At 37.3% G+C, this 24,997-nt stretch overlaps 1 protein-coding gene and 1 pseudogene across 1 annotated transcript; both read right to left on the bottom strand.

The window, feature by feature from the left end:
- Positions 1–6,529: 6,529 nt before the first annotated feature.
- Positions 6,530–7,850, bottom strand: LOC113353004 (protein RADIALIS-like 4). Its single transcript, XM_026596730.1, has 2 exons — positions 7,058–7,850; positions 6,530–6,759 (listed from the first exon to the last, which is right to left on the bottom strand). The coding sequence occupies exons 1-2, from the start codon at positions 7,345–7,347 to the stop codon at positions 6,693–6,695; spliced, it is 357 nt and encodes a 118-aa protein (XP_026452515.1). The 5' UTR covers positions 7,348–7,850; the 3' UTR covers positions 6,530–6,692.
- Positions 7,851–9,799: 1,949 nt separating this feature from the next.
- LOC113350693 lies at positions 9,800–17,883 on the bottom strand (annotated as a pseudogene).
- Positions 17,884–24,997: the final 7,114 nt, after the last annotated feature.

Raw genomic sequence — 24,997 nt, 5'->3', positions numbered from 1 at the left:
ACGATCAATGAACGGTCCAAATTTTCCTTAAGGAAATTAAATGCGTTTGATCAAGCTGAAAGTGCATCGACTCGAAATTCTCTTTGTCAGAGAGTAGCTTGTACGGGTATTTCGTGCATGTCTCAAAATTGGCACTTGGAGATTCATGTTACTCTGCTGAGAGTGAACACTCAGTCGTCATGTCATGTTAATAATGAGAGCTCGGCTAGGAACATCACAGGAAACGATAGGCTAATTATGCATTAATTGATAATGCTATAAATTCACAGAATATTTGGGATTGTTGCTACATGCACCATTCTGGGTGAATCTTGTGTATTTATCGAATTGCTTCAAATAAATAAAGCGAGAGGTTTTCGGCGCTCATCGCTTATCAAATGGCTTTGTCCTTTGCAGGATGTCGGCATATCAAAATTGGTTTTACAATTTTAGCCCTGAACTAAATTATTCAGTGATGTCGTATACTCAATCACCAACCTCTAATCCTAGTCTGATACTTGACTTAATTAGATTAGAAATCAATATATAGTTTTGTGCATCTAACATTGACAACATGTTTGAGATAACAAAACTTGTGAGTTCGACCGAGCAGTGCTCTGACACTTATATTATTACTAAAATTAAAGGTTCCACTATATTAGAGATGTCACATGTTCTTGTGGATATTATATGTAATTTTATCATCATAAAACTATTTTTTGGGACCCTCCGTTTTTAAGGAGACCATGATCTACTTAGGCCATCCATTGTGATGATTTAAGGGGTGTCCTAGTTATAGTAAATGACCTAGTTACTCTAACTCTAATTAATATACATAAAAACACATTTTTTTTCTCTTAACTCATTTCAAACTCTTTTCTTCTCCTCTTTTTCCCCTTTCCACTTCCATGATTGTTTTAAATTTGTATTTTAGAAATTTTTACATTAGAAGGTATTATCCGTCTAACCCATGTCTTTTTTATGCATTTGTAATTGATAAATTGAGTAGTACTCATAAAAATTAAAGTTGCAGAGAGAAATTTTTCTAAGAATTTTGTGAAAAAACCTAGTTGAACCTAATGGAAATGAAAAATAGTTCGATTATTTCGAAGGAAAAAAAAATCATAGCCGAACCTTCTAGTTTCCTAGTCGAACTTTATGTAAATACATGTTCAGCAATTTCAGAAAATAATTCCTAGTTGAACCTTCTAGTTTTCTAGCCGAACTTTATATAAATGTATGTTCGGCTAATTCGGGAAAAATAAATCCTATTCGAACCTTCTAGTTTCCTAGTCGGAGGCTGGTTTTATCTTAGGTTTGATAGGAACATGGTGGACTCGACATTTCCGAACATAAATCTATTAAACTCAATATGGAAATTCGACTAGCTGTTCTTGAGTTCTCCAAGCCGAACTTAGTCCATACACCGTTAAAAAGGATGTTTGACTATTTACTTGTACTTCTGATTTTATAGCCGAATCTAGCCAAAAACTCCATTAAAGAGGATGTTCGGCTATTTGTATTTATATTTTTCTAGTCGAACCTACAACAACTTTACCGATCTAATCTTTACAAAATTTCATTTTCATAAATCACTCATTATCAGACCATTATGAAGATCGGATTTTGGCATTCCTCTATATTATCTTCCAGATCACTCATTTTGATAAAATCTAAAGTTTTTCCAAAATTCTTCTCTCCCTTTTCTTTTTCAAATGATCTTTAATGTAAATTCACTTACATTAATACTAACTTATATAATCTAATCTTTCCAACATAATCTATTTATCTTAACTAACTTAATTGTTAATAACTAATTTAGAAAGGTATTCTGACCATTAACTAAAATACATGGATAAAAGCTTTCACATTTACTTCAGAAAGACCTGGTCCCAAAATGAAGAATGATCCCCTCAAAAATGGATTGGTCCTCAAAATAATCACTCTTATTATAGGTCTCTAAAGATTTGCAATATGACTCATTAACTGAAGTTTTTAAAGAAACCTATTATTGGACTGCATAGGGAAAGTTTTGTGGCCGACAAGTTCACGAAATAAGGTCGTGAAGTACCAAACTCAATAACCCCTTGTTCTACTATTTTTTATTAATGGCTAAAATATCCTTAATTAATTTGCATTGTATTAATAAATTTAATTAGTTAAACAAATTAAATGTTAGTGGTTGGATTGGATTATGATTTGATTTAACTTTTAGAATCAGCGTGACATACGCCCCTTTCCTCCCTCACTTTTTCATTTTAAAGGTATCCTACGGTTAGGAGTTCAAATTTTCCTAACTATAGGTAAGACTTACGACTAAAAATCAAAACTAGGAATTACAATACATATTCTACGGCTAGAAATAGTCTAACAAGAAATTTGTATTTTTTTAGAGTCACTTATTTCGAGGAATTCGTCATCTCCTAACTGTAAACAACAAATCACACGGATGAAAAATGACGAATTCCTATTGGTTAGCCATAAGTAATTCTATATACTCACTTTAGGATTAAGTATACTGAAATGATTATAAACTGTTATTCATTCTTAAAATGAGGTATTCATCATTCCTGCTTTGATTTTACGATTAGGAATCGATCAATTCCCAGTTGTAAGTTGCTGATTACATCTAGGTATTTATCAATTTTTAGCCATAATTTTTTGTTTACGACTAGAGTTTATAAATTCCCAGTCGTATTCATTGTTATATTTTTTGGAGTTCATCATTTTCATCATTTGGTGGTGAATAGTGGCCGTTTTTTGGAGTTCAGCATTTTCATCATTTGGCAGTAAATTGTGACGGGGAAGTGAATGAAAAATGTAATAGATATAGTTTATTTATTTATGTAGTTTATTAGATTTAGATTTATAGGTGTTGATAGTGGTTTTTAGCTCAGGGCTAAACTTGTAAAACCCTGTATTTAATGCGCCGTCATTCTGCAAAGAAACTGAGCCATTTAAAAGTGATGAGTGCCCAGGCCTCTTTACTTACAGATGTATTGAGCAATTTGGTATATTTATATGAAATTTATCCAGAATGGTGCGTGTAGCAACAATCACAAATATTCTGTAAATGTTATCTTCCACCTGCATTACTTACTAATGCATGGTCTGTTGAGTATTTATTCTATGCTATGTTCCCCAGCCGAAATTTTAATGTTGGCATGGCATGACATGACAATTAATGTTCGCTCACAGCTGAGTAGCATGAATTTCCCGAAGTTTCAGGATTAAGATATGCATGGAAATACTCAATTAGAGGCACGCAAAGTTATGCTTCCCTCTGAAATATAATTAGTGCTTTTGTATGAACGCAAAAATTTACCAGAAATTGATTGATTTTGTGCCAGCCCACAAAATTCAATCTTTCTAAACCTAATTTTACTAATTTGCAAAAATTAGGTCTTTCTTGCGGCATGTGCAATATCTCGAACCCTATTGGTCGAGACCAAACCTAGGAAAGCTAGGAAATTGATCCTCCACGGACTAGTAGGAGCAGAATCCTACCAAAAGTAGAAAACAAGAAGTAAAAGAGAAACTGCGGCAAATAAAAGCAGCAGTAAGAGGAGGCGCGACCACTCCACTTGGCCGGCCGGCTTGCCCTAGCAGGCACTGCCCGTGGTCGGCTGGCCACACCCCATATTATTTGCTTGCCGGCCCCTCTTTCCCATCGACCAATCAAATCGCTCCAAAAGCACACACTTCTAATTAAAAGTGGAAGTTGTCTGGTCGACACGCTTAATTCCTTAAGGAATTGAATATAGGCTTCCCATGCCAGTCTCAAGACAATCACGACCATACATTTTGGCCAGCCAATTCGACGAGCCTGGCCTCCTCCCAGCGCATCCAGACAAGATCCATGATACTCACTGGTGTGACCACTTTCATTCCAACCAATCAGAATTCTCACAGCACGCCGACAACGACCCTAACCGCAAGCCAAAATTAGGCCATTCGCGCGGATGAAAAAGGGTTCAATGGAATTAAGACCGCATATGGCGGTCCTAAATCAATCGTGGCCGTCCGACTTCGCCAGCCGAATTGAGCGGCCTAGATTTAATCCTAATCAATGGGTAAGGTACGAATATGCTCACCAACGGCCCAGCTACATCCCTAGCCAATCGAATTATTCCCTGCCCGCGGCTAACACCTAAAATCATTAGCTTAAAAAAGGTTGGTCACACGACCATAATAACCTGATTACGACCAGCGGCAGCGTATTACTATCGCAAAACGATCTCGACCGTCTAACTTCGCTAGCCGAATCGTCCGGCCTAGATTTTATGTTAATAGACTAGCAAGGTACGGATATGCTCACTGGCGGCCCAGCTATAGTCCCGACCAATTGCATTGCTCCAGACTTTCCAGCAACGCCGCGATTCGTTTACCCAAAGAACGCTGACCACACGGCTTTAAAAGCCTCAGGTTCGACCAACGGCAATGTATAATTGCCGCAAAGCAATCCTAGCCACCCAACTTTGCTGGCCAAATTGGTCGGCCCAGATATAATTCCTGGCGACTAATAAGATGTTGTCATGATCACCGGCCGCCTCTCTTCCATGAGGATCGATCGGCCAATCCACAACCTACCCATACGGCTCTCGATGGCCGCCCAAAGATGGCTGGACGCGCTTCTTATAGGAGTGTCAAATAAATTAGCGGCAACCAATAACTGCCGCAAGTCATCTCAGCCATCCAATTTAACCTGTCTAGATTTAACTTGGGCCAACCAATAAGATGTCAAAATGGCTACCAGCCATCACTCTCTTATAAGGACCGACCAGCTCACCTTTGGTGCATAAATAGCTCCTGGAAGCTTCCTGAAGATGGTCGGTCATGCTCCTCTTAAGACATTAAGCTCCGAGACTAATTTAAACGATCTTTATACAACGATGCTTATGAGCATCGGTTATTTTGAGCCTGCTTGCGTAAAAGCGATGCATTATATGCATCAATTACAAATGATGTTTTATAAATATCGATTTCACAAATAATTTAATTATTTGACATAAGAAGCGTTACATGCTACTTCTTACGGCAAGCCTCATGACTTGACTTGCAACATATGACCCCCCGCCACATAGCTTGCGCGTGATTGGTCAAAATAACTAGGTCCTGTAAACAAGACCTACTCAGCAACCTGCTGCATATTTTCCACGAAAATACTCGAGACATCAAACATGTCACAAACTGGGGGATGTTCATCAGGGTATTGGTCTAGAGGTTTACAGCGTGCGGCGTGCAACACGCCCATTATGAGAAAACGTCAGGAAAGGCGGACAGTTAGTGGCAGCAGAGAAGTAGTGGGTGTAAACTGACCCGTCTTCCCTCATAGTAAGACGTGGTTTCCAACGTTTTACACGACCCCCCCACTTCTCCATCACTCAACTACTTCCACTTCCTATGAGATCAAGGTGCGTTCAACTATGACCTATATAAATAGGTTTTCAGCATATTTCAACCAACAACGGTTATCAACAAAAGTATCCAGAAAACACCAAGAACTTATAGCTTAATTCCACAAGGAAGTTCCACATTCTGATACAAGTCATAAAACAACCACACCTTCAGAGTTAACCATTCTGATCCCAACACCTTCTTCGCTTCCCTCCCTAAGATTAACCCTTCTCCTTCATTTTGTGACTGAAGCAAGACTGGAACGACCATTTCTTGGTTTAGGCCAGAATTGTACAGACTGATCTCTCGAATCTAAAGTACTCTTATGCAGTATATTTGTTTAGGGTTTAGATTCGTTTCTCGGCGGCATACCCGATTTACCATTTCCAGCAGAATCAGTTTTTACCCCAAAACAATATGGTGTTTGGATTACAGTCAGAAGTCCGAGAATTCAGAAATCAGTTTGGCAATAATTTTTCAAAACGATTTCTACAAACAAAAAAGTTAGTTTTTTGTGAAGCAAAATAGTTTTGCTTCTGACTTCTACGTCTGGAGAAGCAGAAGTCAGAAGCATATTTGTATCCAACCGCGCTATTAATTGTGGAGGAAGGGTATTTTTTATTTCTGTTACATAATAGGTTTATTATTCGTCTTATGCAGCCCTCAAAACTTTTCCACTGCTGCCCAGTTATGGATTTCTTTATAAGATCTTTAGTCTCTACCCGGACCCGATGAAAAAAATTGGTCACTTAGTGTGGATTCGTTAAGAATGATTCTGATCTAGTTCATGGCCTATTAGAAGTAGAAGGCGCTCTGGTGGGATCCTCACGGACAGAAAAAGATTGCAGTCCGTTTGATAATGATCGAGTGACATATTTGGTTTGGTATTGCTACAACACATGACTTTTAGAGTCATGATGATATTACTGAGGGACGTCTTTATCAGAATATTTTTGCTTTCTACTAAACCAACTCTGTTTAATTTGTGTCAGAACGCAGTGTAACAAAGAACTAAAGTAACCAACTGGCATTAGCCCAGTTGGCCAGGGGTTGGACTCCCAACCCATAGGTTGCGTGTTTAATTCTTGCTGCGATTGTCGGAAAAAAAAAAAAAAAAAGACTGAAGCATTTACCCAAGGGATCGATTCCGTTATGAGGAGAATTGTTCAGTTCATTCAAAAGAAAACATAAATTTCTATTTTTCCACTAAGAAGTTACTGAAAATATAAAATGAATAAATAAATGAAACCCGTACGTTAATATCTAATACATAGAGTCACGGTGGCTACATTCTACATATTCATGGAAGGAACAAACTAAATAGACAGTACGCGCTTTTCCCCTTCTTTGGCCGACGAATTCATGTCCAGCCGAACAAGCATCCTGCATCGATAGTTAGTACAAGTAACTGTCATATGCACATTGTAATGCAGGATTCTTATCATGTCCTAAGTTACAAAAAGCCAACTACTAAAAACTACTTGATGGAGACTTTAACAGAATTCTCAAATCCTTTTGCTAACTCAAAATCATTTTTGTAAGCCGAAAATGAACTAGAACTGTAATTGAGTTGAAATCAGAACACATATATCTCAAAGTTAAAACCATGAACAGAAGAAAAAAGAGCAAGCATTACAAAAATGAAATAATTTTCCCAAGATTTTGAGTTGAGAAAACGTACTTTTGATCTTCATCAGTCCAACAAACTGATTGAGCACACTCAATAGAGAGAGATAGTTTTGTTGCATCACCAAATGTATGATCCAATTTACCAGATTCAATTGACTGCAGATCATCCAAAAGCATTCTGCAATGTTTCTCAACTTCCTCTTCACTCTTTCCACCAACCATAGCAGCTATCAGTTTCCATCTGTCCGGATTGTTTTCTTCAATGACTGCTAAAGCTAATTCAAACAACTTATTCTCACCCCAGCTCCAATCAGATAAAACACCTCCATAACCACCATCCATATTTTTATCTGTTTCAACTAGATTTTTGATTCCTGCCTAAACTCTCCCACGATTTTGGGTAGCCAGAAACCAAATCAGAATCTCACATTCTAGTATGCATCAAACAGCAATAATTGAGAATGTCTGATATTCTCTGACTAGAAAAATCTAAGGTATGGGTATGCTTCAAAAACCACTTATTTATTCTCTTGTCAGAGAACAACAACTAACAATAATATAATAGCAACAGGCAAAGATTTATGTCTACCAGAAATGAAAAATGAAGGAAAACCCAAGAACAGAATAGGATCAAAAATGAGAAACAACTAGAGAAACATAACCAAAAACTTGAGGAGCAAATATATTTGGTTATGAGAATCTAATTTTCTATTTCTAGAAAAGATACTGAGAACAGTATTGAGATCCACAACTTGAAAAGAAGACAAGAATATGAAAACAAAGATGATTAAAAAATAGTGTGAGACACACAAATCTTATAATAAACCTTACAAGAAAAGTAGAAGACTAACTACTAACTTAATGGTTGGTTTGGAAATTCTAATGGTTTTTTAAAGTAATCTTAAGTGGGTCATTATCAATGACTTTTTATAGATAGGGTAGAAAATGTTGTCTGTGAAAGAAAATTTCCAATTTTTCTTTTTAACTAATCTCGTTTTTGTTAAAGATATGTTATTTGTCAGAAAGTGGGAAAATGGTAAGTAAGAAGAAGATAATAAATGATCAGGTTGGCTTATCACCTGTACCCTTCACCTGTCTCCTTCAATCCAGACAGTTTTGGTCCCCATGGGATTTGCACCAGATTTTCAAAGCTTTGGTTACAAAAACAAAGATTACTTCTTCTACTCCAAGTTTAAATATGGAAACATGATTATTACGTTCAACACAATAGTCAATAGGCATATGATATGAGAAATCACACAGGCTGCTGCTGCAGCCTCGAAAACAGTGGCCACAACATCATTCAAAGAGTTACAGGAGTGGTGCAAGGTAAAAGGCTCGGCCGCCTCAAGCCATTAACCTTGTCACCACTCAACAATTTCCAAAATTAACATAAACCAACTTGATTGTTGTAGAAAATATAAACTCTTGTTGCTTATGAAGATGGAGAGGGTAGATAGATATTGTTGTTAAAACGTTTGAATGGGTCAAATCTAAACAAATGCAATCTTTATGATTCTTTTCCTGTATATTCAGTACTCACCAATCGATTAAAAAAAAAAATAATACGTGTATCATTGTCTTCCTTGTGTCTTTGATGACCTATCAAGTATTATTATTACCTAGAGACCTGCTAAAATGGTTAGATGATGGTCTATGCTAAGACATGACACAAAAGAAATGATGATGGTGATATGGTAGGATAAGCGTCCCATTTTTAGGTTGAAGATAAGGGCTGTCTCTAATTCAGTCTCTTTTTTGTACCTCTCAAAGATAAGGAGACCCAAACAGAACATGATAAGGAGTACTCCAAAGTGCTACAGCATGTGGATTGATTGATTGGTCTGTTAGCAAACAAGGTCTAATATCTCAACCATGGGTGGTCCATCATAAACGCAATATTATACACTGATTAACTTAATAATAAGTTTAATTTCATGATGATTATGATTTGAAATGTGAATTGTTTGGGTCATTTCGTGACCTCTTTATAATGTCTTCCTGCAACAAGTGGGTAGTTCTATATCAAATATAGAAAGAATTTTAAATCAGCAAGTTGTATAAACCTTATCGATTTCCAAGAAAATTAGTAAACCAATCATATAGGTAACAAAACATATCCCGTGTTTAGTGTAATCAGTTGACAACCTCTGCACAAGTATTCAGGTATACCTAGTGACTTTATAGTTTAAGATCAAGTGTTGTCAAGGTGCAACTGAGTAAACTTCCAACCATTTCTGTACAAGGGAGAAACCACTTTTTATGAGCAAGCCCAGCAGCAGATCTTCGTCGGTTTAGCGTTTGAATCGATGTGGTGGAGATCATACTGCTTGGTTGCTGTCAAAAAAGTGAGCCCCCACTCTGGCTCTTCAAGAAACTGTCTAGGCATCTAACATCAATCCTGCATTTCTGTGTCCTAGCTTTTAGAACTATTCTCTTTATAGGTTGCTGTGCAGATTACCCTAAAAATCAACTAAATGAGACATTCACATTATCTTTATAAACTAATCTATCCACGGAGAAAAATCCAACCGATTAAGAAATAAAATCTTTTAAGTGCCCACATGATAAGATAAGTAGGGACACAATGATATTGATTATTCATAATATCTCATGCCATGGACCCAGAATAAGAGAAGGAAAGAAATTTAGAAAATGTGAAACACAACATATCTAATCTTACCAATGAATGTGGATCTATGGGGAATTTCATGTCGTCCGTAGGTCATAGGATGCAAGTTGGAATGGCAATTCTAGATGAAGTAAATTGATGGCATGACTCAAGATACCGTAGTTTTTCACTGTACAGTTGGTTACTTGCTATAGGCTAAAAATTATTCGTTTCAATGATTGATGATCTCCTATGTACATAGAGAGGACCAATATAGGTGTGCCTTTGGATCATGTACTGACTGTCGCTAACATTTTGTTCGACATTTACATAGATACAGATGAGTATAATTCACATCTCGACATCTATGATACATTAGAGGTTTGAAAATGTAGAAAAATTCACTATATACATGCTAAACAAAGATGTGTTTTGCATACCCGACAATTGTAAAATGCATTCCGCTATCAGCTGCAGAAAATGTCATTTTAGAGCTAGCTTGTCTCCGAACTCTTTACTGTACACTTGAATTAGTCCGCTGTTGTTGGTCAACTGAAGCTTCTCACCAACAATGTCGTGTACCGATTGTCTTTATCCTCCAAATTACGCATTAAATCAACCTGAGCCATATTGATAATGTTAGATGAGACGTTATTCTTACACGGAACAGCGAAAAATAAAATGTTGTTTCGCAAGGATAGTACTTTTCATCTGCAGTTATAAGAACATACCTGTTCTTGGAATAAATCAAATTCATCAGAGCTTAGAGAACCATCGCTATTTGCATCAAGGAGCTGCATCTTCTCCTCCAGCACCAAGCTCTTCCATCACTTCTTTAAGCTCCTCGATGCTAATCCTACCGTCACCATTCTTATCAAGAAGACGGAAGACTCGGTTCCTCTGGTCAATCTCTCTATGACTTGTAGAAGGGAGATCTCTCAGGCGCAATGCGGCAAATTCAGCAGCAGTCATCATAATTGCCTTCAGTCATTTTGCCTGAGAATTAGCAGATAGTCAGAAACTAATACAGCATCCATGGGGTAGGACTCACCCTTGTAAGCTTACTTAAGAGGAAGGAGCCTAAGGTTTTCTACATATAAACCTCCAATCTTATACTTGACCAATGCTAATCATTTAGGACCTTCCCAACAGAAACGTAAACATAGTTTGTTAACCAACCCAATATTTTATTGTAAAAACCCGAGAAGACCCTCAAATAAACTAGAGAATCTTCCATTGCTGAACAGTGAAGTAGTACTAGGTTTACTGAATTTAGAACTTAGATAATTCAAAATTCTTATCTGAATTGTTTGAAAGCCAAGTCACAAACATGTATGACGCGTACCTCCCAAACAGAAAGTTGTACGCATTTCAATTTCATGGAGACAGTACTCATTGCTGTATAAGGCCGTAGAAAAACCAAGACTCATACTAATAGAGTAGGAGTAACTTACCTCATCCGGGTCTGTAAGACCACCCTTGTATAAGGAGTGGGATGCCGTGCCACCATCCGCAAAGATGTCCATCTCTGCGGTTCTTATTTGAATTTCCATTGTTGGTCTTGTTCTACCATTACTGCTCACATCAACCGCCATATGTAAGCTTTTGTATCCATTAGATTTGGGTTTTGCAATGTAGTCTTTTGACCTGTTCGGGATTTCTCTCCATAGTGATTGGATCAGTTCCCGTGTCCTGTAGCATGCTTTCTCGCCTATTACGTCATCCTTAGATATAAGGTTCAAGATAACCCGCAAACCTAAAACATCGTTTACTTCTTCCGTTTTACGACCATCCTTTAAAAGTTTTTTCATCGTACTGAAACGACTTTTATATCGACCCTTAATTGAGACATCATCCACCATCTCAGCTAATACAGGATCAGCTTTTAAGAATTGAAACAGCTCTTCCCTGTATATATCTATCAAACTCTTACTTCCTGTTTCATGGCTTCCCAACCATGTATCCACATAGAGATATGAGTAAGGAAACAAGTACCGAAATGAGAGGTCTTCCAGGTCCAGAGATAAACCAGTGGTCCCTATAGCATGAGCAAGAGGAGCATATATCTTCATAACATCGAGAGACAACATTTGTTGTTGGTATCTAGGGAGGTAATCGAGATGTTTCATTGTATCAAGCTTAAGAGCAAGTTCTAGTATTAAAGCTCGAATATCGTAATAACTCAAGCAAAATTTTCTCAATGCAGCAGCACTATCATCATCGAGAATTTCTACCTTGAGCGGTATTTCTCTCACCCGCAAACTTTCATGAAGTAGATGAGCAGTACCAATTCCTATCTGATCTTTCACTTCGCGTATCGTAACAGCACCTGCTTCTAGAACTTCTCTCAGTATACTAGCTGAAATGACTTCTGCATCCATCTGCAATGACCCTTATTAGTAAATTTTATAGAAATTGAACTAATAAGGATCAAATCTCAGAACTGGATCACTCTTTTTTTAACCTATAAGAACAGATTCAGCAAAAACAAGAAATAAATCCTTTGATAATTTGAGAAACAGTTCCAGCACAAAACCAAACAAAGCGTAATCAACTATGCTGGCAAAAACATGACATCGTCTAACTATATAATCTGGAAAAGGGCAATCAAAATGGATTAAGCTACATAATTCTTCACTTCTACTATATTAAAGACCTAAAGTATCAATAAAACCCTTGAAACAGAACATTTACTAACAATTAATGGTTACGACTGATATATGATTCAATGAAAACATAGAAGCAAATCTGGAATCTTATAAGGGGAAAGAAAAAAAAGCACTCAAAATGGGTTTATCTTAAAAGTTCAAAAGACACAAGTCAGCTTCATAATTCTTCCCGACTTATGGCCTTTGTGGTTGCTTGAGGAAGAAACTCTGATGCATGCTTTACTAACTTGGTCTGCTGTGCCTAGCGCATGGTTTTCTTTCCCTCTTTGAACATGGGAACTGTTAACTTCCATAATATGTCTCTTATTGAGTGGTTCAGTTCAGCTTCTGGCTTGCTATTGCGCCCATTAGACAGACTGACACTAGAGACTCTGCCCGTAAACAGCCATGATTCTTTGGTCTATCTGGTAACCTAGAAATCATGTGATTTTTGCTCTAAAACAAAAAACGGCAGAAGTAATCTTGTAAGGGTTGCTTCTATAAGGTGTTGCATGTTCCCCTTGACTTAATTAACCCTGACATGTCCACAATTCAGATCCTACTTTAGTTCAAGTTAAGACTGCTAAGCATCCCCCTCCTTTCGGATGGACTTCTATTCTATTCCAACAGATGGTGGTTGGAGTCTGAATGCTTCCATGGGTGGTGCAGGCTATCCATTATGGTACAGTAACAGTAAGTGTATGTTTGATACTGCTTTCTTTATACCTACGAGTTCTGCAGAAGGAGAGATAGGTGCTACTAATGCTGCATTCGAGAAGGTAGTGGAGATGAAACAGACTCATATGTAGTCCTTAAGAGTGATGCTCAACGTGCGAGAAGGAGGCTCCAGACTAGGATTTTTGATGGGAATAGTACAACTGATGTTGCTTATTAAACTCTCTTTTATTCTCTTGACAGTGTAATTTTAGTGCACACTCTCTGGCAAATTCGTCTAAAACTCGGACTATAAGCCTCTTACAGTCATCCATGGCTCTAGGCTAAGTTATATGCTCATAATTCTTTACCTAAAAAGTTTATTGACAAAATCCTAAAAGGGAAATTTTTGTCAAGAAGTTACATTTCCAGAATGATATAAAAGCAAAATTCAAATCAAAATTCAAAATGAAAATGAAATTTCTAATGTAAACAACGCTACAATTGAAGATGGAAAATCCAAAGAAGAAGAAGAAAAATTATACCTGAAGATCAGCAAGAACAATAGCAACTGACAAAGCTTTAGCGAGAGGAGATCTCCCATCAGGAGTAAAAGGCAAGCTTTGCAAAATAGGTATGGACAACTTCAGTGATTTGAATAACAATCTAGAAGAGCTTGTTGAAAGTACATTCATTCTTTCTGTTAGTTTATTAAACGCTCCAACTAATTCAACCACCATTTTTCCTCCAGGTTGTTCAAGTGAAGATGCACTACTGCTACTACTTGCAGAAATTCTAGTGAAATTGATTCTGTTTGTACAATTTCTTCTTATGGGGATTTGAAAAATTGTGTTGATTGAATATTTGGATGGTGAAGTTAGGGTTTCCAAAGAGTTGGGACTGGTTTTAGTGTTGGTTAAACTTCAACATAAAAGTCCCTAACAAGCTGGTTAGGACAAGATTAGGAAATTGATGTAATCCTAAGGAAATTAGAAGTCATCTAGTTCTAAGAAAAGGAAAGACATGTAATAAGGTAATAGGACTAGGAAAAGGAATTCATAGTTCTATATATATATGATCACCAAAGTTGTGGTTGATCATATGAGCAAGATTAGAGCTTGTGTTTAGTTTTGAGAGATTTTCTAAACATCAATAAAGAGAGTTGTCTTTATATAAGCTAAGTTTCATCTTACAGTTGCCATTAATTGGTATCAGAGCTTGTTTCTGAGCCATGGAAAACGAAACCACCATTGTGGGTGCAAAACAGTTCACGCCACCATCAATACAAGTTCCAATCCTCAACACCACAAACTACACAGTATGGGCCATGAGAATGAAGGTACTGATGAAAATCTACAAAGTTTGAGAAACAATTGATCCTGGTATATTGGACCCAGACAAAAACAATGTTGCCATTGGATTACTCTTTCAAGCAATACCAGAATGTCTTGTTCTACAAGTTGGTGAACAGGAAACTTCAAAGAAAATTTGGGATGCAATAAAGGCACGTAATCTCGGAGCTGATCGAGTTAAAGAAGCCCGTCTGCAAACCTTAATGTCTGAATTTGAAAGAGTGAAGATGAAAGACACTGATACTATTGATAGCTTTGCAGGAAAGCTATCAGAGATAGCCTCAAAAGCTGCGTCACTTGGACAATCCATTGATGAAGATAAACTGGTAAAGAAGTTTCTCAATAGTTTACCAAGATCCAAGTATATTCATATCATAGCCTCTCTCGAACAAGTCTTAGATTTAAAGAAGACTAGCTATGAAGATATAATTGGAAGATTGAAAGCATATGAAGAGAGAATCCTTGATGAAGAAAACAATGGAGAAACTCAAGGAAAACCCTTGTACACAAACTCTTACCAACAAAACTCTGCGACAAGAGGAAGAGGTCGTGGAAGAGGTGGTAGAGTAAACAGAGGCCGAGGAAGGGGAGGAAGGTTTAACTCACAAGATAGAACAACAAGTCAGAATGATCAAAACCAAGGGAAAGAAAAGAAGGATAGATCAAACATTATTTGTTGCAGATGTGATAAACCAGGACACTTCTCCTCTGTATGCCCTGAAAGAATACAAAAGATGGAAGAAGCAAACAAGAATGAAACAAGGGAAGCAGATACAGCTCTTTTCATGCACGAAGTTATATTCTTAAACGAAAGGAAACTAATACCAAAGAACTACGAATCAAAGGATGGAGAAGAAGGAATCTGGTATTTAGATAATGGAGCCAGCAATCACATGACTGGTAAGAGACACTACTTTTCTGAACTCAATGAGAAAATCAAAGGACTAGTGAAGTTTGGGGATGGATCTTCTGTAGAAATTGAAGGGAAAGGATCAATTCTATTTCAGAGCAAGACCGGAGAACAGAAGCTTGTCACAAACATCTACTTCATCCAAAACTTACAAAGCAACATTTTAAGTTTAGGACAAGCTATAGAAGTTGGATGTGATGTTAGAATGCGACAAGATAATCTAACAGTTCATGACCCAAGTGGAAGACTTTTAGTTAGAGTCTCACGCTCACAGAATAGACTCTACAAGATAAGTCTCATGATTGGAAGGCCATTGTGTCTGAATATGAGACTGGAAGATCAGACATGGAAGTGGCACGCAAGGTTGGGACACATAAGTTTCAGAACCTTAAAACATTATGTCTCAGAACAAGATGGTTCGAGGACTACCACAGAAAAATGATGAAGCAAAAATCTGTGAATCATGTTTAGTTGGGAAACAAACTCGTCAAGGTTTCCCAAAAGCAACAACATTCAGAGCCTCAAAGCCATTAGAGCTTCTTCATGCTGATTTATGTGGTCCTATTACCCCACAAAAAAACGGAGTGGTGGAGAGGAGAAACAGGACTCTAATGGAGATGACAAGAAGTTCTTTAAAGGCTATGCATGTACCTAATTATCTATGGGGAGAAGCTGTACGACACTCCACATACCTAATAAACAGGATACCTACGAAAGCTCTGAAAGACATGACTCCATATGAAAGTTTGCGAATGAGAAAACCAAAAATAGATCATTTAAGAGTGTTTGGTTGCAAAGCATACGCAAAAGTTGATTATGCAACTCTTAAGAAACTGGATGATCGATCTCAGACTCTTGTGCATCTAGGAATTGAGCCTGGATCCAAAGCTTACAGATTATTCAATCCAACAACGAAAAGAGTAATAGTGAGTCGAGATGTGGTATTCGATGAAAAAGCAAACTGGAACTGGAAAGAAACTAATGATGGACCAAGTAGGGATCCAGGAATGTTTCACATGAGATGGGGTCAAGTAATTGATGAAGGCAAAGGACCCATAATCATCAATACCAATGGAAACAATGATGTTAATCAAGAAGAAGAAGAAAATAATGAAAACACTGAGAATAACGAAGAAGTAGAAGAAGAAGAAGAAGAAGAAGAAGAAGAAGAAGAAGAGGAGATCGATGAAATAACTCAACCCATTCCACTGCGAAAATCAACAAGACAGATACAAAAGCCACAGTATCTGGAGGATTATGTTCTTCAAGCTGCAGAAGAATGTGAGATTATGCTACTTTCTGTTAATGATGAACCAAGGAATTTTCAGGAAGCAAAGGTCTCGACTAAATGGACACAAGCATGTAGAGAAGAAATTATTTCAATCAACATAAACAAGACTTGGTTTCTAGTTGATAAGTCAGATGGGATTCAGATTAAACAAGAAGCTTATGCAAGGAGAATTCTAAAAGAAGCAGGACTCGAAACTTGTAATCCAACAAGAATTCCAATGGAATTTGGACTGGAAATTTCAAAAGCACAAGAGGAGCCTAAGATTGATCCAACGAGTTATAGAAGAAATGTTGGATGCCTAAGATACTTATTACACACAAGACCAGATTTGGCTTTCTCTGTGGGAGTAGCAAGCCGTTATATGCAGAGTCCACGCAAGTCTCATGGTGATTTAATAAAGCAGATATTGAGATATCTAAGAGGAACAATCAGCTGTGGATTGAAGTATGGTCGAGGAGGATCAAAAGGAATTGTTGGGTATAGTGACAGCAGTCATAATATTGACCAAGATGATGGAAAAGGTACAACTGGTCATATATTTTATCTAGGTGAAGCACCTATTACATGGTGTTAACAAAAGCAAGACACTGTAGCCCTCTCATCCAGTGAAGCTGAGTTTATGGCTGCAACAGAAGCAGCTAAACAATCAATATGGCTTCAAGAATTATTGGGTGAAATCAAAGGAAGAGAACCTGAAAAAGTTCTCATCAAGATTGATAATAAGTCTGCAATTGCACTCACTAAAAATCCAGTGTTTCATGGGAAGACGAAACACATTCACAAAATGTATCATTTCATACGAGAATGCATCGAGAAGGAGGTCATTAACGTTGAACAGATACCAGGAACTAAGCAGAAAGCAGATATATTGACAAAGGCATTAGCTCGGATCAAGTTTGAAGAAATGAGACAATTGATTGGAGTACAAGATATGTCACGGGTAAGGTTGAAGCTTAACGGGGAGAATGTTGGTTAAACTTCAACATAGAAGTCACTAACAAGCTGGTTAGGACAAGATTAGGAAATTGATGTAATCCTAAGGGAATTAGAAGTCATCTAGTTCTAAGAAAAGGAAAGACATGTAATAAGGTAATAGGACTAGGAAAAGGAATTCATAGTTCTATATATATATGATCACCAAAGTTGTGGTTGATCATATGAGCAAGATTAGAGCTTGTGTTTAGTTTTGAGAGATTTTCTAAACATCAATAAAGAGAGTTGTCTTTATATAAGCTAAGTTTCATCTTGCAGTTGCCACTATTTAGAAATCTGTTGCAGAGAGAAGACATGACTGCTGTAGAGCTCCATAAATGAGAGATGAGAAACACGGTAGAGAGAAGAGGAGCAAGGGTGAGATAAATTTACGTTTCATCTTGTTTAAATGATAGGTTATCAGGGGTCCACGCATGCATCTTTAATAAGGCATTTTTTTAGGCGTCATGGAATACTAGGAAATAGGAATCCCATAATGTACCCCTGAACCCGAGGATCTAGTAAGGCTGGTTCCTATGGCAACCGACTAAACCCTCCATTTGCCATGCCAGCTGGCCAGGAAAACTGGCCGAGCCACTATGGGAGAAAACATAATCGATCGAGTCTCCACCAAACGGTTGAGCAAAGACCGGCTGGCCTTAAGAAGACCGCTAGTGGTCGAGACTCGACCGCTAATAGTCTCTTTAACACCGGTCGGTCTTGTAATAGTCGGTTATCAAATAGTGAAATAACGGATATTCCCCCCCCCCCTCCCCACACGTTTCCCTATAAATTCACCTCATTCAATTTAATTTAATCACACCTAATTTTCTCATTAACTCTATCTTACTCACTCTTTTGTACTTTAATCATCTGTTTAATTTTTTTTTCAACTCAATGGATATGGATTCTGCTGAGGAAGAAGTGTGTATTCATATGGATCGATTTGAAGAACAACAACGAATATTCATTCAGGCGTTGAATCAAATTGATGATGAGTCAGATGAAGATAAAGAACTAACCAACAACTTGATGCAGCTATATTCATCGGGGCAAATACCTAGAGATCCAGAGCCAAGAGAAGTTTTCACAAGAAGATATACGTACCGGGGTCGGGATGAATGGCACGAGAAGCTGATGCACGATTATTTTCTTCCTGACTGTGTGTTCTCTGATGAAAATTTCCAAGACCGATTCCGCATGCCAGACATTTGGTGCTAAAGATTATTGGTGAGCTTTGTCAGGTAGAACCTCAATTTAATTATCAGTATGATGCACTGAATATTAGGGGTCATAGCCCTGAACAAAAGGTTACTTCGGCTTTGAGGATTTTAGGATATGGCAGACCTCCATATTCTAATGATGAGTACCTTGGCATTGGAAAAAAAACTGCGTACAAGTATCTTGCATTGTTTTACGAAAAAATGATTAATCATTTTGGTCCTACCTATTTACGAAAACCAACTGATGCAGATGTTAGAGAAATATTAAAGCAGAATCAGGAAAGGGGATTTCCTGGAATGTTTGGTAGTCTTGACTGCATGCATTTGGTATGGACCGGATTCCCTACCTATTGGGCCGGTCAGTATAAGGGTCACTACGCAAAACCAACAGTGATCATTGAGGCTACTGCTTATTATGATTGTTGGATATGGCACGTTTTTTTTGGTTTCCCGGGATCTCAAAACGATATAAATGTTTTACACAAATCGCCTTTGTTTGAATATTTAAAGTATGGAATTTCTCCTCAGGTAAATTTTAGTATCAACGGGAATCACTACACTCATGGTTATTATCTTGCAGATGGAATTTATCCAAAATGGTCAACTTTAGTTCAATGTTACCGTCAGCCACCTGCCGGTGAAATGGGTTGTTCATACTCCTATTTCAATACTAAACAAATGAATCTGAGAAAGGATGTGGAACGGGCTTTTGTAATTCTGAAGCGGAAGTTCGCAATCGTTTGTTGGCCTTATCGTGGTTTAAGTGCTCGTGAAATGCTGACTTGCATCATTATGCATAACATGGTTATCCAGGAGACCCGTCGTAATAAGAATTGGACTAACCATCAAGATGAAGACTTAAGGCCTGAGATTATACCAGCTAGAGGATTACCTGCAAGGAACTACGCGCAAATAACCAGTCATATTGAAAACAGAACTCTGTATAACAGGTTGAGGGAAGATCTCAGAGCGAATTTATGGGCTGAGTTTAGAAGAGATGGGGGACGAATTGGGTAGTGTTTGTTTCATTTGTTTTTGTTTTCTTATTATTGTTTCATTTGTTATTTATTTTTATTTTTTTAAATTGTTTAAGTTTCATTTGTTGTTCCATAATTTTGTTTTGTAGTTTTTTTTTAAGTTTAAATTTTTTAACGGTCATTAAAAGTAGCGGTCTAGACTTCATCGCTAGCGGTCTAGACTCAACCGCTAGCATTCCTTATAAATCCTTCACTTCATACATTTCAAACTCACACATCACTTCTCTTCATCTCCTCAGTAAAGAACTTGCGATCTACAACTCTTTGTTTTTCGATGACCTTATGATTCTCTATCAAAGTTTCAATAGTACTACTACCTCCTTCACTTGCTTCTCCTTCTTGGGCAGCTTTTCTCGCTGCTCTTGCATGATTTCTTCCTAATAATTTTCTCTTAATTTTAGTATTGACATTCAAGTTGTAATTGTTGTTTCTGGTGGTTTCTGGTGAAGAAAATGGATAATCTGAAGGGGGATGAGACGATTGAGATGGTTGTGAAGCTGGCGTTGAAGGTGAAGAAGTTTATGGTGAACTTGCAGGTACATTCTGCATGTTTGCTAACACTTCTGGATTATATTTAGGCATCACCTTCAAAATATGATAACAACTTTCATAAGCAAAATTGTTCCCATGTTTATGGTTCCAATGGCACTTTCATTCGACATCAACATCGACAAGACCGCTCTCTCGACCACGAGCAGCTTGCATTAGAGCAGCGACATACAAGGCAACTTGGGCGTTGATTGTAACAAAGCGACCGGGCAATCCATTTGCATCACGATCGTTGATGTTCATAGTTTCTTTTCGAAAGTTAGCAAATATGTTATCCCACAACTTAGTAGATTGTTGACTGGCACCATCGATACTATCTTGTGTAAAGAACACATAGTTTCTGCAAATGCTTTCATCTTCGGCTATGGTAAATTTTGGACACCTAATCTTCTTCTTTTGTTGTTTATATTGAGTATTATATTGAGACATATTAAAGAAATTGTACAATACAAGTGAATGAAATAGTTAGATGATGAAATTTGTATTAGATTAACAAATGTGAAGAGTAGAGAAGAGAAGGTGTGAGTTAAAATGTTAGAGGAATATGGTATTTATGGGGGGGGAGGGAATTATGGCCATTGGATCAGATTATACTCAGCGGTGCAAACTAAACCGGACGGTCTTATAAAACCCGGTAGCGGTGCAGTAAACACCTAACGGTGGAAACTTGACCTAGCCTGGCTAAGTGGCAAATTTGCCACTTATCCAGGCCAGTTTTCCCCCTCCATGGTGGGTGCTTAAATGGCAAACTCTTTGGTTTGCCACACCGATATGAAGGGGCCTAACAAACTTGAAACTTGAAACTCTAAGAGATTCTCCAATGGAATGCGTGTGGAGAAAAAGTCTTCATCCCATTGATACACAACCATTTTTATAAAAATCATCTCCAACCCATTGATGTGAGGATGATGTGGCAATAAAAAAGCTAGACATCCTCTAGTTGAACCTCTAGTTTTATACATTCACTTAGATCATCTCCAATGCTGGAGGTCAAGGTCATCCTTTGTGGATGTACCTTTTCGTTGTGGGTCACTTACTACATGACAAAAATAAACAAAGATAACACTCTCTACCTAAATTCCATCTCCAATGCTTAGGGTCTTATTTAACATTTTTTATTTAAATTTAGAGACAAAAGATGATGTAGACTTATGACCCAAGGTCATGAAGAAAGTCTTATTTAGACTTTATCCTTTACCCCAACTTTAGCCATGTCATCTTTTCTATGACTCTCATCTTTGCATTGGAGATGAAACTTTGGTGAAAAATGTATTAAACCCTATGTGTCATACTAATTTAAGACCTCTACCCCTTGCAGGAGATATCTTCCCATCCTAATCACACTTTTATTAATAAAAAAATTAAAAACAAAAATGGAAATAATTTTAACCAGTTATATACCTACAAATAAGTAAAAGAAGGATACAACACTTTATGGGTTGGAGATAAAATTTATTTTCTCCTAATTTTTAGGATTTTATATCTGGAGGATGTCTTAAAAGTGATGTCACGTAAGAAACATCCATATTCACCATTGGAGAAGCTCTAAGGGCAATTCCTATGGGAATGAACAAACTCATCTTATTGTTGAGCCAGGTGGATGGCCAAACTGACTTTTCCACTATGGTAAAGCACTCGACATTTGATAACTAAGTGCGAGAGCGCAAGACACACGCTAAACCGCCAGCGTTGGAAGGAGAAGCGCTGGAGCTCAAAGCTTCAACGCAGCGCTTGAACGTAGGACGCTGGCGTTTGTAGCAAAAACGCCAACGGGTAGTTTTTTAAAATTCGAAATTCACTTTTTACCTTTATAAATTACCATCAATTTCAAACAATTCACTCACACCAAAATTCACTTCTCTTGAATTTTCTCTTCTAAAATCTATTTCTCAATGGCTGAAAAGGCGATCACACTTTTTTGCGATGCAAAACTTGAAGCTGTTGTTTCTAAGATATGTGGGAGTTTTAAAAAGATTGAAAATTGTAAGAGGGAAGTGCAAGTTTTTGAAGTTGTTCCAAGAAAATGTTCCGCTAAAAGGCAAAGAAGAGCTGCAGTTTTGAAAGTTAACAACAAAAAATTCAAAAACAAAGGCGAAACTGTCAAAGAGCGCGTTGAATGAAAGATACGTAAAATGAAGATAAATAGGAGGCCAAAACTTGTACTCGATTTTTATTGAAGTTGTTTAGTACGTTTTATTATTGCCTAAGTTTATATCTTGTAAAAGAATGGGGATCAATGAATGAAAAAATTTAGATTTTAAAATAGAGATTTCCACGTCAGATTAAGCGAAATTTATTACAAATTAAACTTCCAAATATTATCAAACTATATTTTAATAAACCACAACAAAAACATCAAATCCAGCGACATTCTCTTTGTAGAGTTCATAACATTCAAAATTCTTAAACCCTCTTCCGCTTTCTTCAGTAAACTTGGTTTGAGCGATCGTTTTCTGTAAAACAGATAAACAACAAGTTCGGATATTTACGATGCAGTTGATCAGTGAGGACAAAGGGTACTCACCAGTTCTTCATTGGATAATCCAGGATATCTATGGTGAACCATCCACAAAACTTCCGTATAATGTTTGACTTTCTTAGTGATGAATACAATCCTTAGTTTTAGGCTCTTACTGTTTCCTATGGTTTCGTTCTGGGATGCTATAAAATGTCTCAATACTCTTTCCCAGAAATAGTCACTGTCCATTTGTCTCATCAAACTATGTAACCAACATCGAACAAGATTAACATCTTCTTCCATTGTAAAGACCAGGAACGGCATTAGAGTGCAGTACAAATGTGCTTGAGATGGACCATCTTTTAGAATTCTAAAACACGCTTCGTAACGAAAAGGTTTGCCGTGAGCTTCCTCCCATTTATCAAGACCTGTTTGGATCACTTCATCTTCAGTTACACCGATGAAATTTTCTCGATCAATTTCCATTACCAGAGCAACAAATGGCTGGACTGCAAGCCTAATAGATTGAAAACAAGCACGCAATCGACGAGCATCTCGGTTTCCTAGGTTTCCCGTCAGTGAGACGAACATTGAAAAAACGTCCTCCCAAAAATAAGTGTCTTGAAAGCCCATGCCAGTGATTACCTTATGAGAAAAAATATGTTATGCATATAGTTATATCCTCTTCTTCAGTAAACTTGGGACCACGATTTCTAACAGAAATTTCTGGAGAGTGAAAGAGATTAAGAGTTTTAGAAAAAGAATAAAAAGAAGAAGATGTGATTTTGGAGATGGGAAGAATGGAATTAATAGGTCGAGAAAGAAAATCGATCCGTTGGAAATTTAACTGTTGGCGTTTGTAGTATAACCACGCGGCTTTCCTTTAAGTGCCCGTTTGAATTACCATATGAGTTTGCGTTTGTAGTAAAACCACGCGATTTTACTATAACCGCCCGTGTGAATTACCTACGCGTATTTTTTTGTTATAAATATAACACTAGGGGTGGCCTCTCAACCAAACCAACATATTTCTTTCTCAACATCCACCATGTTTTCTAAAGGCAAAGCGAAGCAAATATTATGTGTCGAAGCAAAAGAGGTTTGACCATTATGTTTCATGGATAACCACAGTCTTATGCAATGCCCTTGGATGTATTCAAAGTGTTCGCGGAAAGGTTGTTCACGCATCAGAATGGTGATTGAATTACAACCGAAAAAGCTCAGGTATTTACAATGTCAAGATCCCAACTGTCCAGAGGAACCACATATGATAGATGATGCTATGAAGATTAAAAAACAAGAAGAAAAAAAGATTGCAACACTCTGCAAAAACTTCAAACTTAAAGCCAAATTGAAGAAGGAGTTATTACACTGCAAGCATTGTGGATACGGAGATAACGAATACAAACATTGTCCACAGAGAATCAGTTGATGCTCAAAGCCCGATTGCAAGACTTTTATGCATTTGCGGACTTCTTATGAAGAAGACACATATGAAAGGTATTTCTAGGAATGTCCTAAGTGTTTTTTGGTGGAGTGGGATGATTGAAGTTGAAGGACAAATAGATTCATTGTGGTATTATGTTATTTAATTTGTTATTTATTTTGTGTTATTACGATTATCTAAAACCATCAATATCATAAGTAATTTAAATTTTTCCTCGATTTAAACATTGCACCATCAATATCATAAATAAAAACATACTGCATTGAACAACCACATCATACGTTAGAATAAAATAAATACATTAGATTAAAACAACTACTACATAGGCGTCAATTCTCGGCGGGTGGTGGAATTCCTAGGGCGATGTAGGGATCATATATGTTGAGCACCCTAAGAATGTTGAAAAAAGCATGGAAGTTGAAAGGACGCCCGCCGTGAGATGCTGGCCACATCGCTAGAGTTCTGGGCAACACTTCATGTTCAGCTTCACCGTTGAGATTATTTTTGTGATTCTCCATTAGTTGAGCGACGAACTCCAATACATTCATACTAATTGAACTTAAACGATGCGACAATCCGTGAGAATCACGCCCATGGATGTTCCACGTTTCAGCGGTGAACATTCTGTAAACTTTCTCCCAGAAAGTCAATGTCGAATCAGCTACATTACTCATGACAACATCTTCTGTGTGAAAAATAAAGGCTCTACAAATAGCTAAATCCTCTTGTTTAGTGAATCTAACACCACGAACTCTGTGAGACATTTTTGTAGATGATTTGAGAGTGAAGAATGTGTAGAATGTGTGAATATGGAGTTGAAATGAGGAGTATTTATAAAAC

Source organism: Papaver somniferum, chromosome 2 (genome assembly GCF_003573695.1).
Source record: "Papaver somniferum cultivar HN1 chromosome 2, ASM357369v1, whole genome shotgun sequence".
In the NCBI taxonomy this organism is placed as follows: Eukaryota; Viridiplantae; Streptophyta; class Magnoliopsida; order Ranunculales; family Papaveraceae; genus Papaver; species Papaver somniferum.
The sequence above is the reverse complement of the archived record's forward strand: the minus strand, read 5'-3'. Positions and strand labels throughout refer to the sequence as shown.

Bases quoted from the DNA above. Each gene is read 5' to 3' on its own strand.
- LOC113353004 (XM_026596730.1), bottom strand. From the start codon at position 7,347: ATGGATGGTGGTTATGGAGGTGTTTTATCTGATTGGAGCTGGGGTGAG. The intron at 6,760-7,057 runs GTACGTTTTCTC...CTATCGATGCAG, and splicing joins TGGACTGATGAAGATCAAAA to GATGCTTGTTCGGCTGGACA.